Below are 15,707 nucleotides of genomic sequence, written 5' to 3'. Positions count from 1 at the left end.
ATTCAAAATGTAACATAATGAATCTGATTCTTTTTTTTTAAATTAAATTAATTCAAACCTTTGCATAATTTTATAACTTTATTTTTTATACTTAAAAAAATAAAAATATACAAACTCTTTGTGATGTAACAAATTGATTACATGTGCGCTCAGCCATCAGCATTTTTTTTTCAACTTTTGAATTTTAAAACTGGCAAAGCATTTTCAGACAATCGAATTGTTGTGATACCAGTTGTAATACGTGCGAAACAATAGTTCTACAATTTCTGATAAGTTTTAGAACTATTCTCGGCTGTTAACTCAGTTGTTTAACGACTTTAAACTTTTGAAGCTGGCACAATTTTTACAAAACAAACCAGTAGTTGAGAGCGTCGTAAGAAACGACAATGAGATGGCCGCTCTCAGATTTCTCTCTGGTAAGACGATTAAGCAAATCAGCCAATCAACACAGCCGTTTCTGTTGAACCATATCGCACATTTGAGAGAATTCTGGCCTGTGATTGGTTGATTTGCTTACTGCTTAAGTTTTTTCATGTGTTCCCGACTTTAGTCTGTCAAAAGTTACGATAGTAAACGTGACGCGAACTGTAGTTTTCAGCGAGACGGTTAATATCGGAATGCACCCTAGATAGAGTCGATTGTCAATAACATTGTTTGGAGGGGGCCAGCTGGAGTGAATCGGACGAAAACAAAACTCTGGTCAAAATTGGGTAAACGTTATATTGTCTGCTTGTCCTACCAGCAAGCGATTGAAATGAGGACTATACTGGAAATGAAAGCATTTAAACCTATTTTCGACGCTCGAAATATCGTTATTGTTCTCGGTTGTCATTGTCGATTCTCAACACTGCAATCAGAGTTTCTTTAGAGCTCACAAAAGAATCTTTTGTCAGAAGCTATCAAGTGATCTACGTCGATCAGTACCAATTAATAAATTCACTTCAATAGTTGATACATCATGGAGAAGCAAAGACAGGTAGAACAAGTAGTGTACACACTTTGACCTTGTGCATTACCTTTGTATTGTTCAATGATATTGAAACATAACAAGACTACACTAGTCAATTATGATGTAAATATAAAGATTTGTTTTTGTACATTTTAGAAGAAGAAACGAGATAAATCACATCAGTCAATTCTGGATCATCAGATACCTGATGCACCTACTTTAGAAGAATTTGAATGTCTGCTTGGAGAATCGCCCACAAATTATCCTAAAGGTGAAGCTGTGGAAAACATAGAGAGTGAATTACATTCAGCTGCTATTGATACAGAAATTTATGAAAAAGAAGCAGCTGAAAAGGCAGCTCAAGAGAAAGAGTATAGTCTTCGAGTGGAAACAACAAATAAGGTTATCATTTGATATTTTTTTTCCAACAAAATAAAATAATATTTATTGATATATATTCAAGAGATTGTAGTGTATAAAATTTTTACAAACACGCATAAACTATAGAAGATATTACATATTATTGTGTCATATTTTAGGTGTTGCTATTAACTGAAAATTCCTGTGATGAAGTAGATACTGTTCGACCTTGCTCAGAGTCTAATGATCATGCCTTAAACAATGAAATAGATCAAGTTCAAGTAAATGTCTCTACCATTCAACTGGTAGATATACCAGCAGAATCATTGACTGTCTTCAAAGAAGCTAATCAAGTAGCACAAGATGACTCCAAGAATTCAGTAAATGTAAAGACATCATGTCAGAAGAAGATTTCATCGAAACAAGCAGAAGTTTCACAGAGCAAAAAGGACGTGAACACATTTATGGACGTCAAACCATTTACAGAACAACAATTGGCATCCTTATATCACAATCAGGAACTAACGCTAGTGGAAGCTTTTGTGAGCGAGTTTACAGACACGCAATTAAGATGCGCACCGCTGAGGCAGCAGCACAGACTGCACGAGTTGCTGATGAGCTACTTGCGAGTGCGGAATCACCTGATCGCAAACTCATACGAGTTGGAACGTTTGAAGAAGAGCTGTCGAGAAACCCAGAAACAGCTCTGGTGTCTGGAAAAAACGTCGGTGACGGAAAGCGGCGAATGTCAAGACGGCAATCCTGTTACCGCCACCCACGAATATTCAATTGCCCATTTTAATCAGCAGACTCTTGTGGCGCTGTCCAGGACTTTGTCCTCCATTAAAGATACTCTTCACAATAGCCAAGCGCTGTACTGCTACGAAGCGGAGTCGTTACGCTTGCAAATCGAACATTACGTGCAGAGAGTGGCCAGAAGTTTTAACGAATTTGCCACTCTTTCCGAGACCGCTGCTGCAAATTTATTGCCGGAACAGTCGCCGTCTCAAACACCTCCGCAGCTAGTCGAGCTCAGAATGTGCGTCACAGTTCTATTCAACTTTCAGCGTCGAATTCTTAAGGACGGTAAGTTCGTTACCGATACCAGAGAATGGCTGTCAAGACTGGTGGCGGTGCTTCTGAGAGTCGCTACTTGGCAGGATCACTTGTTTTTGCTGAGTCACATACTGCGATGCCCTGGAGGGATGATGAATTGGGCCAGACCGTTCGTACAAGTGCCAGTGCCGCAAAAAGTTGCGGGATTGAGCTCCTCGCCTTTCAACGATCCGTATCTCGATCACATGATCGCCACTCTCGCGGTAATACTATTGCCCGTCAAAGATCGAGATAAATTCTTGGAGCAGGTACAAGTGTCCCTGCAAGATACCACGTGTAGTCCGGGAGATACGGTATGGGTAATGTTGGACGAAGAAGGCGAAGAGGACGAGGATATTGCTAATGCCGGCGCCAATCTCTTTGAAAGTGATTTGATCTCTCTTCTTCATCAGATCCCTCTGAACCGACTGTTCGAACAAGTGCTGTTCATTCAACGTCAGAACGACAGATACGAGCAGGAGGAGAAAGCTATCACGGATCATCATATGCTGCGTCTCTTCGCGTTCTACACCGTGGTGATCAGACTTGTGAAGCAAGGTCTAAAGACTTACGACTCGCCAAGATACAGGCAATTGGCGAAGAGACTCAGCGCGTTGATCAGAGACGTCGTTCAGTACGCAAGCGATCAGTGGGAAATCTTCGACAGGAGCCGATTGTCTGATGAATCAATACTACAGAAATTGCAGATCGAATACGATTGCTTCTTCCTGAGAGCGATTCTTTGTATATTTTCATCACGCCGCTTAGGTGCATGGCAATACCTTGCCGCGATACCATATCACATAATATCATCCACTACGCTGTGGCAAATTTTCTATATTTTGCATACCGATTCCGTACCTAACGATGTAACAATGTCAAATATGTCGGTATCGGAATGGGAGGCGGAACTAAATTGTTCGGAACTTCATAAACAATTCGAGGAGAAGCTGGGCAACATGCCCGGGGACGAATCTTACTTTTTGCTCACGACTTTCGCTAACATGGCTTTGGCTAGAGGCTATAAAGACTACAATTTTGTGAGGACGACTACGATTGACCTGTTTCAAATAGGATTTCTCAGCGAAAAAACTCAGGAATCTTGCTCGAAGGATGCGAGATCGCTTTTATCAAATTTAACAAACAAATATCCAACTCTTCTGTCTGACATTTTGCAGAAGTTGAAAGAAAATTTTGTATCGGTCGGGAAACTGAGTTTATATTTATTCACCGAACTGAAGATCGGATTATGGGTGCCGCAGCAGCAGGACGTTACAATTCTGTTTAACTGGTTGCATCAGTATCCTTTGACTTCGTCCGAGAGCCACTTGGCACGATTGATTCTCACACATTTGAATTGGGGCCTTGACGCGAACGACAATTTGTACCTTCCAATTGATCTACATCGACAAGTAGCATTGTTAATAGTCGAGCTGGCGATGAAACACGTGCCCGATACTCCGACTCAGACGGCTTCGCTGTTAGCTGAAGGTGTGAAACAAGTTTCGTCAATAATGAGACCTCAAAATAGCGAGCAGGCGTTCAGTCTGTGGACTTGGGAAATGATAAACAGATTGAGACTGCACCAGTTGGATCGATCGGAATCGATATGCCAGAACACAATTCTGAATCCGGCTAACGGTCTCTCTTGCGTGCCTAACATGGAATCGGATTCCTTTCTGGAAGTTCTCGTGAAGGGTGTGCTCGAGAAGCAACCAATTGCATGTTACGTTTCTGTATTGATGACACTGTGGGGTCATTCCGTGCCGCTGATCTGCGTCGAGGGTTTCAGCCAACTGCAGACATTACAGTGCTATTACAAGTACGAGCAGGTGCTTGTGTGTCTGCATCACATAATACCGTTGTTTCTCGAGTGCCCGGAGTCGTTGCTGAAGAACGACAAATTCGTTAGTCTGATTGTGCCGCTCGTCACTGCCGATAGAACTTACATGAAGATAGCGAAGAATCTGATCGCCCCGGAGTTTCCCGGTCCGATTCTCAAGCAATTCTCAAACATGATCGAGTCTCACTTGTATCATTACAAACGGTACGCGATCAGATCATAAAAAAATAGTTTTGGTAACAGTATGTTTTGTTAATAATTATATATATACATCTTTTGTGTCCCCATAGATATTGTCTGAATAGTCCGGAACGTTTCGTACGTCTATGGCTGAACGTACTGATCCTCGTACAAGATTGGAACAAGGATCATAGCGTCATGTATTTGATGGATACTATAATTCGTGCCGCATTCTTTCATTTAGAAACCAGAGTAACCATGGAAAATATGTTTCAGAATCTGTTCTGCGTGAGTACCTCGAAATATTTGTTTTTTTTTTTTGTTTTGCATTAGTCTTCTGCATTTAATATTATTTAATTACAACAGAGTTAAATATATTTTCTTTACTACAATAATCGTGTTTTTACAACAAAGTAACATAGTTCTATGTTTTTAACGGGAGATATTTATTTTGCTAGCTTACAGACGGAAGCAACGAGGTATGATACCTAAGAATTACTTTATTTAATTAGTTTTATGATATTTGCATCACTTTTTAATGAAAATGATTTACATATCGTGTATGTCATATAAAAAAATAGTTCAATAATGGTAGTCTCGTAAATTCTTTTGATCGCCACTAACACGTGCGTTTATATTATATGTTTTTAAATGTGTACGTATAATCCTCAGAACATATCGACTACTCGAACACCAGGATCGTTCGGATCTTTTCTGAACTGGGCGACAGGATCTTCAAACTCTGCGAGCTTGCTCGGTGGAACCGTTCAATCGATATGGCTTGCCTATCAGATTCTCTCAATGGAGCAGTGCGACAGAGAACTGAAGACTGGTCTGTGGCGCGAAATTCTGCGAGAACTGTCCATATACTCAAAAGTATCGTTGGATACTGCGCTTAAGGTTTGACAAATCAAGCATAGAAAAATTTAAAATTGTGCGTTTCGAGTGTATTTACGAAACTATTTATTTTATAAAAATTATTTCAGAGAGCCTGCGCAACAGTGAAAATAACTCCGTTCGGAATAAACAATCTTGCTATATATCGCTGGTCCCAACAAGCTCTTGACACACCTATAGATCATCCGATTCTTCCTCTCTTGTGGCAAAATTTCTTTAGTTTGTTCCTCGCACGAGTTCCCGTTACTCCGGGGTAATTGTCTTCAAACTCGCAGTAATATTGTACGATGAACATACAATTCATTGAAGAACATACAATTTATTTGTTTACTTCAAATTGTTCTAGGTCCACAGACAAAGGTGGAGTTGGAGAAAAGTTCTTCGAGGGCATGATAAATCTAAGCTACTTGAAAAAGTTGAAGAAGCGATTGCATGAAACAACAGAGTACTTCCAAGCAAAAGGGGAAAAGGACACGGATAACGGGAAACCGATTACCGATGAACGACGTGTATTTTATTTTAGTATTGCGAAGTAAGAGAGCAAACATATGTCAACAGAAAAAAATATTTTCGTCAAAATGTATGTCTTATAAAATAAATGTTTACCACAGATTTTATAAAACACTGAGCCTTTGGCTGGAGGAACCTCGTCTTCAGGAACCTGGACTTTATCTGCCAGCTTTGCCGCCGCAATATATGTCGCAGCGATTGATTTTATTAGTTCAAGGAGATCGAGTAAGTTAATTCAATAAGCATCTAAAATCATATATTTTTATTCTTTTATTTTTTTAACTTTTTTTTTATAATTGTTAGACTCCTTGGTTGGAATACGTTGACTACTGGACGGTGCAGCAGAGCCAACTGAAAGCTGTTAGCGAGTGGGAGCACGCAACTTTTCGTGATCCTGAGAATCAGTACCAAAAATCCTCCCAGCCGTCGACGAGTACCGTGGAATCGGTCGATCCTCTTCACAGAATCTTTCGTAGGCTGGGCTCTTATGAACTGCCGGTTTCGCCGCCACCCTTGAGTCGTAATCAACCAGTACTGGGTTGCGTGGCCAGAGATAGTCTTTACAACTTCGAAGCTGTTATTGATTTAATCAAACCGCATCTCAAAGTCATCCTCGATTACGCACAGACCTACAACTTTATGGTATCCGAACACACCGCGGTAGATTGCAGTTTTCTGGAATTAGTCCCAACTCTCTACCGAGTCTACGAGAATCATGTGACCTTGCACGCTCTGTGCGATCCTGCACCACCTGGTCAGCGACGCTCGCGATCGGGCACACCTCCTACGGTGCACTGTGCGGGAGCGGCGGTTATCAGGATCAAAGTATGTAATCGATGATAAACGCAACACGTGAAGAAAAAAGAAACTAAATTAAATTGTACAGGTTGCAGAAGCACACGTTAGTGAAGGCGTGGATCACATGATAACGCAGAACCGAGCTGAGTATGAGAATCTTTTAGTAAAAGCCAGTCAAGCACCTCCCAGTAAGGTTACGCTAGGCTGCGTTTTCACTGATCATGTAATCGCGTAAGTATTCTTCTGATATAGATTTATTTTATTTTATTTTATTTTATTTTAAAATATGTAGGTATTTATATTTATACTAACGTATGTGTCTGATTTTCATATGTTGTTTACTAAAATTCGTCCTTCAGTATGTTGGAACATGAGGTTACTGTCAGTCGCACCAACGAAAATACCGCAGTACTACGCAAGGTGCAAGAGAGCGGAGTCAAATTATTTTATCATCTAGTAGAATTCTATACGGAGGAAGCAACGTTGTGTCCTCCCACAAAGCAGCTTTTTACCACCTGTTTGGAAAAGTTAGGCCAGGTATATTATGTCTCAACATATTCATTTATTATAACTTCAAAAGATACCGTAAGATGCTACATATTTCCGTTACGCTTTCAGTTGTTCATCAGCGGCGAGGAAGCCCAAGGTCCTCAATTATTGACCACAATTATCCAAAGGCCTAATCTCGGAGGTTTGTTAGGACCACATTTCACGCCTGTCGCCGGAGGAGCTTCAACGTTTTTGCAGATGTATCAAACCATCGTGGACTTGTCCACGGGATCAAATGTTGATTTGTGCTTCGTGCTGCTCTCAAAAGTAAAGTCAAATTATGATTTTTTTTAACAATAAGAGAATCTTAGGCTCTGAAGTTTAAAACTAGAAATGATTTTTTTTTAGTTAATATTTAATAAATCATTATTTTCTGTTACAGTTTGATGTCGGTAGTTGGTTGAATTATCGTCGTCCGCGACTGAGCGAGAGATCTACCTTCATAGATCTAGTTTCCAGAGCATTATGCAACATAGGCTTGAATCCCGAAGAAGAGAAGCTGATGTTGCACGAAGTGAGCATTTTTGTTCGTTTTAAAGAAATATTTGATCTTATAATTTAAAACACATCATGTTTAAAACAACATCATTTATAACGTTTGATTTACTTGAAATGAAAACGAGAAGAATCGTAACATTGCGATAATAACTTTTGGCGCAGCTTTTTCGAAATCACCTACGACTCATTCTTCTGCATGAATTTCCTGAACACTATGGTGAAGTGTTAAGTGCCGTGCTGAAAGGATCCGAAAGTCAGAATCTATCCTTGGACGTGTGGCGCGATTTGTTAGGAGCTCTTAGCGGCAAGCCGAAGAGCAACGCACCCGTACATCCTTCCAAAATCAGAGATGAGATTAGACATTATGCTACAGAACAGAGACTGTTATCTCGCCAAGAGGTCTGTTTCACAAATTGCAGAAACAACATTAATATCACAAAAATAATAATATTAAATTTATATAAAACCATTCAGTTTTATTTTTATCTTAAGAGCAATTAACGAGATATTTTTTTTTATTTTCCAGATGCACGACACTGCTGTGCTTCTCAGTCGACATTTCATGAAAGAGAGATTGCAGTACGGTTTATACGGACTTTATCCAAAGTACAGAATCTACAACGAACCATTAACCATATTTCTAGGTATGGTCGGCCACGCTCTGGTCGTATTGACGCTTCAAGCTGACCGAGGATCGCTTGCTGATCAATGTAAGTCTATATTCCGAGTCAATATTTTCTAATTGTAGCGTGTTGTAAGTGTAAAAAAAATTAGAAAACTATGTAGAAGAAAAATTGTTGCAATACTATTTCAGTATGTGAAAAGATCTGGCCGGTGTTAAGCGAGATGTACGCTCCGTGGATCACTCCGTATTGGACGAGAAATTTGCGAGAACCGACGGCCGCCTGGATCCAACAACTCACGGACGACAGATCGGTGCTGTTGCCGTGGATCATCACTGACGGTCCTTACGCGAATCGAACGATGTCGATGTTTGCCGAATGTATTCGTTTCATCGTTGACACTATGCCAGCGTCCAGCAAAATACTTAGCTTTGTATGGCAGTTTTACGTGTCCAACTACGCTCACGCATCTGTTAAGGACCATGTGTTAAACGTGGTACATGGTAATTTTCTGTCTCTTCCCTGGGAACGCTTTAGTCCCACCATCAACGACGTCGAGTTAATGATCAAGGTCGTCGATCAGTATTTGCCGGATTGTCATTTATTCCTTGGAAGTATCTTCACCTGGATTAATTGGTCCACTTGGATCAATGAGTTAATGTCCACACAAGCGTTGTCAGTTGCCACCAGGATTCATGTTTGCTTGCTGAACTTGCTAGTGAAGCTGTCTAATGAACCTAATGTTCGGCAGGTGAGAGCAAAAAATCAATTTTTTATTTTTAACGTGAAACATTTTTAAGAAATATAAAAGTTCAAAAATTGAAAAGTCCAAATTTTTCAAGGCTGCAAAAATGTGTGTGAAAAAAATTTTAATGTTGTTAAAACTGAAGAAAATACTAAAATTTCAATGAATTAAAATCAATGCACAGAACGAGAAGGCAGTACAGTTGATCACAGAAGCCGAGAGTTTTTCTTGGCATTTAATCGATGCTGCGGCGTACGATCTGGTAATCAACTGGCATGTGATGAGTTGCGATCCCCGAGTAATTCTGTGTTTGGGCAAAGATCAAGTTCATCCTATTGACATTGCCGTTAACAAGTTAGTATTCACAGTCTCTTTAGAAATAAGAAATATTAATTTGAAGTTTATTTTATATGTATATATAATTTTCTGTTTAGCTTGTTGAAGATAGCAGCAGCTTACGATCCCACAGTGAAACACTTTCATCCAACTACTTTAAAAAAGAGACAGATGTACGTGCGTTCTTCAGTAAAGTTATTGATCAATTGCACCACGAGACACAAATATCTTCTTTCTACAAACAGCAAAGCATTCACCAGCACGTTGTCGCGAATGCTCGACGAGATGGAAACTGTCATCACCAGCAGTCAGTATTCAGATTTTAATAATCAATCTCTAAGGTTTTCAAAATTTAAGCTAAAAATATTTTTTTTTTTCATTATTTTAGCTGTTTCCGAATCGCAACAAATTGCTGAAGCCGGATTGTTGATCACTGAATTCTTACATTCGATTAATCAGAGCGGGGCGTTAGTTGATCACGTTCGAAGCAGTTGGACAGCATGGCTTTTGGAACGAACAGCTAGTAGTCCGGTGCTAATGGGTGTCTTGAGAGTAATCGGAATGGCAGTTGCTTCTTCATCCACCTTAGGTCATCTTATGGAAGCTGCCTTGGAAGCTTATTTCAAGTACAACGGTAAATAATCAATTATTTTCATGTTATATTTTACATAATTAGATGTTTGGTTCTAAATATTTATTAAGCAACATGTTCCATTTATATTCTTTCTCAGTAACGGAAGAAGTTCGGCCTACATGGGCGGCAGTGTTGACAGTTTTGCAGCCCGTAGTACCTCGTCAGCCGCCGTTGGAATCTGTACTGGTATCGGAGGGTAGATTGCTAGCCCTCTACTCTGTGCTGCTAAAGAGACTTCCATCATGCAGAGATATCCGCGAGGAAGGCATGCTTCTGATTAACTTGATTGACTGGATTAGTGCCATTAAAACCACGTAAGAGATTTTGAAGACCAGATCTATGTACAGAATATAAGTAAAATATATTATTGTTAAAAATTTCTTTTATACAGAGATATCGTGGAAGAAAAACTACCTCTGCTGTGGGCAAAAGCGTGTGAATTGGCCTATAGGCAGTGTCAATACAGTGAGAACACGGTAATTGCTGCCAGAGCCTTAAAGGGATTGTCACGTGCGTTGCTAACAGTAGCGGACGATGCGGGACAAGGATGGGGTATTCTGGGGGCTATCGGATTAAGAAAAGGCTCTCAGCTCACTATACGGTATAATTTGTCAAAAATAAAAAAACTTATTGTTATTCTGCGTTTCTTGTAACTTCGACTATAATTTGTTTTGCTTTTCTGCAAAAGGTGCAAATTTTTGAGTCGTGCTTTGGCTGTTTACTGTTTGGCACAATTGCCAGAATCCAAATCCGATCAGCAGCTAGTGAGGTATACTCCGCATTCACCCGGCGTGGCGCCTTCAAGATCGACCGATCCGGATACGATGGAAATCCGACCTAGCATGGAGGCTGTGAAAACGATGCAAAGTCTGGAAGGGCTTCTAGTGAATAAGCAGTACGCGGAACTGCGGGGAGACGTGGAGAGAGCAATCAGACTCGTCAGAGATTCCGCCAACTCTCTTCACAACGCCGTCGAGGTTGTTGGCGCTCTCACCACGGAGCTCTACAATCAAAGATACCTGCACGTGTTAACAGAGTGATACTAGTTTTATTCAGATCTAGTGATGAGCTGACGAACACCACGAATCGCTTTGAAACACTAATTGTGTGTGACTCTAGAATTAAAAATTTTTTCGAATTGTTCCAAATTAGATATTTAAATATATATACATAAATATATATATTTTTGAACGCTCTAGGCTTCTCTTGCACTTGCTCTTAATGTTTTCGATCTTTTTAAGAATTTCAGACTCGCAAGATACGCGTTCGAATGCCCATCACGTGAATCTTACCAAATGTGGCGTTTAAATTGAATGGTCAATGCCTGTATCGGACTTGAGGATCGAGAGCGCATCTCGATCTTGACTTTGTATGTAAATATGGGTAAAAAATGTGGGCTTAAATTACTCGCATATATCTATCTTATTGTTGACTTAAATCTTAGATCTGCATCGATCTAGTCATGAAACTGTTCCTTTTATTTTTTTAATTCGAGACATTGTTGAGAATTTAAAGTTATATACATTCAATTTAAACGCATATATGTAGACTGTAACGCGATAATGTATAATTAATATTTAAGAGATATATAATTGTTGTTTGTGTAATATATGAAATTTATTGACGCACTCGATTCACATAGTATGTATGTTTTTGTTACTGGCGTAACGAGAAAAACTGAGAGTGAGAGAATGAATGAGATTCTGATGAATATGAGAGAACGAGATTTTATATGTAACATGTACTTTGTACACACGTAATGTGTTGAGTCAAATCATTGCTTTGTACAAGATGTTCGGTAAATAACTATCATCTCTTGAGAAGAGATGATAGTTATTTAGAGCCGATTGCGCTGAACTCGAAGAACCCATTTTGCGAGTTTTGCAATAATTAACGAGATATTAATTTATAAAAGATCTGCGAAAATGAGTGTGCGTGAAGAGAACAGCTTAGTGATTAGACGCGCGACCTAACTCATTGGGAGAAATGCTTTATAAGTAACAATAGCTAATGTTGGCTAAACGTAAGAGCGTTAACGATAGCCTCCGCGTTTTTCTAAATCTAAATTATTATTTTTTATTTAGAACCAAACTATAAAAAAATTTTAAAAATATTGAATAATTGATTGTAAATTTATTTTAATTAAAACTTCTCCGGCTTTTTGTAAATATTTCCACTGATTATTGCAAAACTTGCAAAATAGTAATTTTTCGATTCGATACAATCCGTTCTACCCTCGAGAGATGATGTAGTTATTACCGAACATTATGTATATTTACACACATTTAAAATCAATTAAAATTTTGACACAGTTACAATTGCTTACGAGAACACAATTTAAAAGTTTGCGGTATATTAAAAAAAAATTACACAAAACAATCAACTTTCGAATTGTCATAGAAAAACAATATTAATCACGAAATAAAGAGCCGTTATAACTGAATCAATTTGTCGTGACACATGCCAAGTCAAAATATCAAATCAAGAAAAAAACTCCAAATTTTTGAAAAAAACACAAGTCTATTTATTTTTAAAAATTACATTGTTATAATTATCACGTTTTTAAAACGTTACGACGAGTGTCTCGCAGCAACTGCGAGGCCTCGCCAGGTGAGTAATCGATCAGTTGGCACTCGAACTGGTCGCTGAACGCATTCTTGAAAATCGGCAGCACATCAGCGACCGGAACGTCCACGTTCAGCTCTTTAGAAATACTGGTCACACTCTTGCCCTCGATGCCACAAGGTACAATGTGGTCAAACCACTTGAGATCGGTGTTGCAATTGAGCGCGAGACCGTGTGTGGTGACGTATCGGCTGCCGTGTACGCCTATAGCGCAGATCTTACGATCGTCGACCCACACACCCGTATCAGGCGAAGTCTTGGCCCTGATACCGAACTCGGCGCACAGGCGAATCACCATACGTTCTATCTGATTCACATACCACCTGACACTCGGTCGAAACTGTTTCAAGTCGAGTATTGGATAAGCCACCAGCTGACCGGGTCCGTGAAAAGTGATCAATCCGCCGCGATTTGTTCTCCAGAATTCCGCACCAAGATTCCTTAGCTTTTTCTCATCTTCCTCTGTATATCCCTTGTCCCGAATTCCGACCGTATAAACTGGCTCGTGCTCCAAGAGGATCAACGTATTTGCCGATTCACTCAAACGCTTATGATGAAGATCCGATAAGGTCTTTTGAAGTTGTAGACCGACCCCGTATGGCTGGCGGCCGGCCAGAAGAACCCTTACTATTCGCGGACACATTCTTTAGATTTGTGTGATGTCAAATATTTTCGAAAGTACAAGCCAACTGACTTCGTTAAGATGGAAAGTTCATCGGATTTTCATGATTTTGACTCTGTTCTGCTAGGGCGATAGCCTTCGCCTGAATTGTCGTGTAAAGCAGAAGAGATACATAAGCGTCCGTAGCCGCGTAAATTTTCTGAGCGTCACTCAAGGGTTGTATGTGCCACTTGCTTCTTCGCACGTTAGGATCCTTGCTAATTTTCTTTTCTAACTACATGCGCAAAAATGTCTCTAGATAGTAATTTTGCTTATCAAAGATTGTAACAAGACGACAAAAATGACAAAAACAATTATACCAAGTAAGCGGTCAATCTTTCCAAGCTCCAACGGCAAGATCGCTTCAAAACTTGATTGGCATACGGTCCACAATCGTGACAATTGTTCTCTACTACTTTTTGTGCAGGGAATTCCTTGAAGTCTCTCCCAAGTTTCCACACATCGCTGCAAATCATATTTTCACATTTTTAAACAGAAAATACAACGCAAAATTACCATCTGATAATTACTTTTTAATGTTGACGCCAACAAGTTTAACTTTGGGATGACGCAAAAGTTCGGTGAAGGATGCGGGAAGCTTCTTCAGCGAATAGAGGTGCAAAAGGTAACACACGTCATTGTTTAGACAAATTTGCGCCAGAGCTGTTTTCCCGCTGCCAGTTTGAAAGCTGAAAGGCCACTCCAGGTCAAATCCTATTGGTACTATTTCCTTCTCACTGGCCTTTACTTCCTGTCTGATGGAAGAAACAAGAATATAAAAATTTTTTTGTTCCTTAAAAGTTTTATTTCAAATTCATATTATTTATCCTCTATTTTTGAGAAATATATTCTCAAAAATATACTCACAGAAGATTGTCACAAATCTGAGCACAATCGAAGAAATCGTTAGCATATTGAATACGACCTTCGAAGACAATTGAAGGTAATGTTTCTACGTAAGGTTCTCTTTTAGGTTTCGATGGCTCCAATTTTTCCTAAAAAACGAAAGTAATAATTTCTAAAAATACACACACACATACATGTATAAAAAATTATTTTATGAAGTTTTATCATCAACAGTCAACATATGAATGTATGTACCTTTAAATGTTGCGGCAAGTTCCTTGGCGAGCGGCGTAATCCCGCAAACGCCTGTACGAACAAAAGTTGTTGTCAAAATTCTGATCAGCATAGAGAACGAGAACGTGAAGAACAAAGGCAATGTACGTAACTAACCTGCTCGTCAGAGTTGACGAGTCGCACAGCAGCTCGTGTCGTCATCGTGATGGTGGAGAAGAAGCAAGCGATTGCAACATAAACGAACCCACAACCAAATCAAATTGAAACTACGTTCGGATTATCGTTCGGTTCCACCATTAAAATCCTATTCGTACGATCTTACGATGTCCTGTCGGAGGTCCGCGCTTGTCAGTTTTCCCGCCAATTTTTCACCTGCCTGGCGAACAGCTGACGCTGAGATCCACGTGAAGGGAGAGTGGGAGAAACAAAGGAGAGGAAGATTCCGTAATAAAAAAAAAAATATATACAAAAGGAACATTTTTACATTAAAAAAAAAACAATACACAACATATTGTTTTCATCGAATATATTTAAATAAGATCTCGAACACTGTCGAAGGGCCAATCGCTATATTTTGTATAAGTTATATATATTACTTAAGCGTTCCTTTTATACACGTGTTCCGACACGAATATACATGTTTAATGATTCCTAATGTAATGAGACAATTTGCGTTTCGAGATGTCTTTAAAATCCCTACGTATTGACAACAGAACTTCTTTTTCTCTCTCCCACTCTCACACACATATGCAATCTTTCTCTCGTTCGTCCTATCAAATTCTAAAGACTATCATCTTTTATCAACGTTCTCAGCTAACTAGGTGTATTCAACCGCTATTTATAATGTATACATATCCCACGGCATCTCGAGAAAAAAATCCACGATCATTTTTTTTTTCGCTTTTCTCCTTCAATTTTCAAACTCGATAAAATAAGAGGAAGTTGATGTCTAATAAAAAAAAAAACAAAACTTGTATCTTCTGTATTATCAAATTCTTCAAATCAAGTTTTTTCATCATCCGTTAAACGAGCTCTGGTTACTCTTCAAAGAATGATAAAAACTATTTGAAATTTGAAATAAAGATTCAAAACGCTGTACAACAAAAAACAAAATTGATCTCTCTGTTTCGACGAAGATATCGCTGATTCGCGTGCCACTTTGCATACTCCGTTTATGTTACACCACGAGAAGACGCATATGTATAGCGTTATACAATAGCTCGTATACGCGATCCAAAAATTCTCGCGCGACAAACGTTGCGTACCTAGTACGCGCGCATCATAACNNCTTATCANACNCTAAATAATTAAAATGTNATGNANA

At 39.2% G+C, this 15,707-nt stretch overlaps 3 protein-coding genes across 4 annotated transcripts; 1 reads left to right on the top strand and 2 right to left on the bottom strand.

Annotated features, from left to right (window-relative positions):
• Positions 1–649: 649 nt before the first annotated feature.
• On the top strand, positions 650–12,440 carry LOC109863850 (ectopic P granules protein 5 homolog). 2 transcript variants are annotated; one of them, XM_020444473.1, is made up of 23 exons: positions 650–976; positions 1,106–1,351; positions 1,489–4,451; positions 4,538–4,715; positions 4,886–4,906; positions 5,100–5,327; positions 5,414–5,577; positions 5,671–5,856; positions 5,936–6,059; positions 6,138–6,659; positions 6,721–6,863; positions 6,992–7,169; positions 7,251–7,448; positions 7,564–7,695; positions 7,842–8,078; positions 8,206–8,389; positions 8,494–9,053; positions 9,232–9,401; positions 9,482–9,690; positions 9,772–10,017; positions 10,115–10,331; positions 10,409–10,618; positions 10,706–12,440. In XM_020444473.1, exons 1-23 carry the CDS (start codon positions 959–961, stop codon positions 11,055–11,057), a joined length of 7,686 nt encoding a protein of 2,561 aa, XP_020300062.1. In that variant the 5' UTR covers positions 650–958; the 3' UTR covers positions 11,058–12,440. The 2 variants fall into 2 exon arrangements, with proteins under 2 accessions (XP_020300062.1, XP_020300063.1); XM_020444474.1 differs by lacking the exon at positions 4,886–4,906.
• Positions 12,441–12,523: 83 nt separating this feature from the next.
• LOC109863852 (putative lipoyltransferase 2, mitochondrial) lies at positions 12,524–13,297 on the bottom strand. Its single transcript, XM_020444476.1, has one exon. It carries the CDS (start codon positions 13,283–13,285, stop codon positions 12,572–12,574), a length of 714 nt encoding a protein of 237 aa, XP_020300065.1. The 5' UTR covers positions 13,286–13,297; the 3' UTR covers positions 12,524–12,571.
• Positions 13,298–13,322: 25 nt separating this feature from the next.
• On the bottom strand, positions 13,323–15,696 carry LOC109863851 (Werner Syndrome-like exonuclease). Its single transcript, XM_020444475.1, has 6 exons — positions 14,540–15,696; positions 14,405–14,455; positions 14,171–14,298; positions 13,834–14,058; positions 13,624–13,768; positions 13,323–13,538 (listed from the first exon to the last, which is right to left on the bottom strand). The coding sequence occupies exons 1-6, from the start codon at positions 14,582–14,584 to the stop codon at positions 13,341–13,343; spliced, it is 792 nt and encodes a 263-aa protein (XP_020300064.1). The 5' UTR covers positions 14,585–15,696; the 3' UTR covers positions 13,323–13,340.
• Between the last annotated feature and the right edge of the window lie 11 nt (positions 15,697–15,707).

The sequence above is a fragment of the Pseudomyrmex gracilis genome, unplaced genomic scaffold (assembly GCF_002006095.1).
Source record: "Pseudomyrmex gracilis isolate BER0280 unplaced genomic scaffold, ASM200609v1 scaffold_14, whole genome shotgun sequence".
In the NCBI taxonomy this organism is placed as follows: Eukaryota; Metazoa; Arthropoda; class Insecta; order Hymenoptera; family Formicidae; genus Pseudomyrmex; species Pseudomyrmex gracilis.
The sequence above is the reverse complement of the archived record's forward strand: the minus strand, read 5'-3'. Positions and strand labels throughout refer to the sequence as shown.

Coding starts and splice junctions, on each gene's coding strand:
- LOC109863850 (XM_020444473.1), top strand. Junction 4,716..4,885: donor TGTTTCAGAATCTGTTCTGC/GTGAGTACCTCG, acceptor TTATTTTGCTAG/CTTACAGACGGAAGCAACGA. Junction 9,402..9,481: donor ATTGACATTGCCGTTAACAA/GTTAGTATTCAC, acceptor TTTTCTGTTTAG/CTTGTTGAAGATAGCAGCAG.
- LOC109863852 (XM_020444476.1), bottom strand. CDS start 13,285: ATGTGTCCGCGAATAGTAAGGGTTCTTCTGGCCGGCCGCCAGCCATAC.
- LOC109863851 (XM_020444475.1), bottom strand. CDS start 14,584: ATGACGACACGAGCTGCTGTGCGACTCGTCAACTCTGACGAGCAG. Junction 14,059..14,170: donor CAGATTTGTGACAATCTTCT/GTGAGTATATTT, acceptor TTCTTCCATCAG/ACAGGAAGTAAAGGCCAGTG. Junction 13,769..13,833: donor GTTGGCGTCAACATTAAAAA/GTAATTATCAGA, acceptor TATGATTTGCAG/CGATGTGTGGAAACTTGGGA.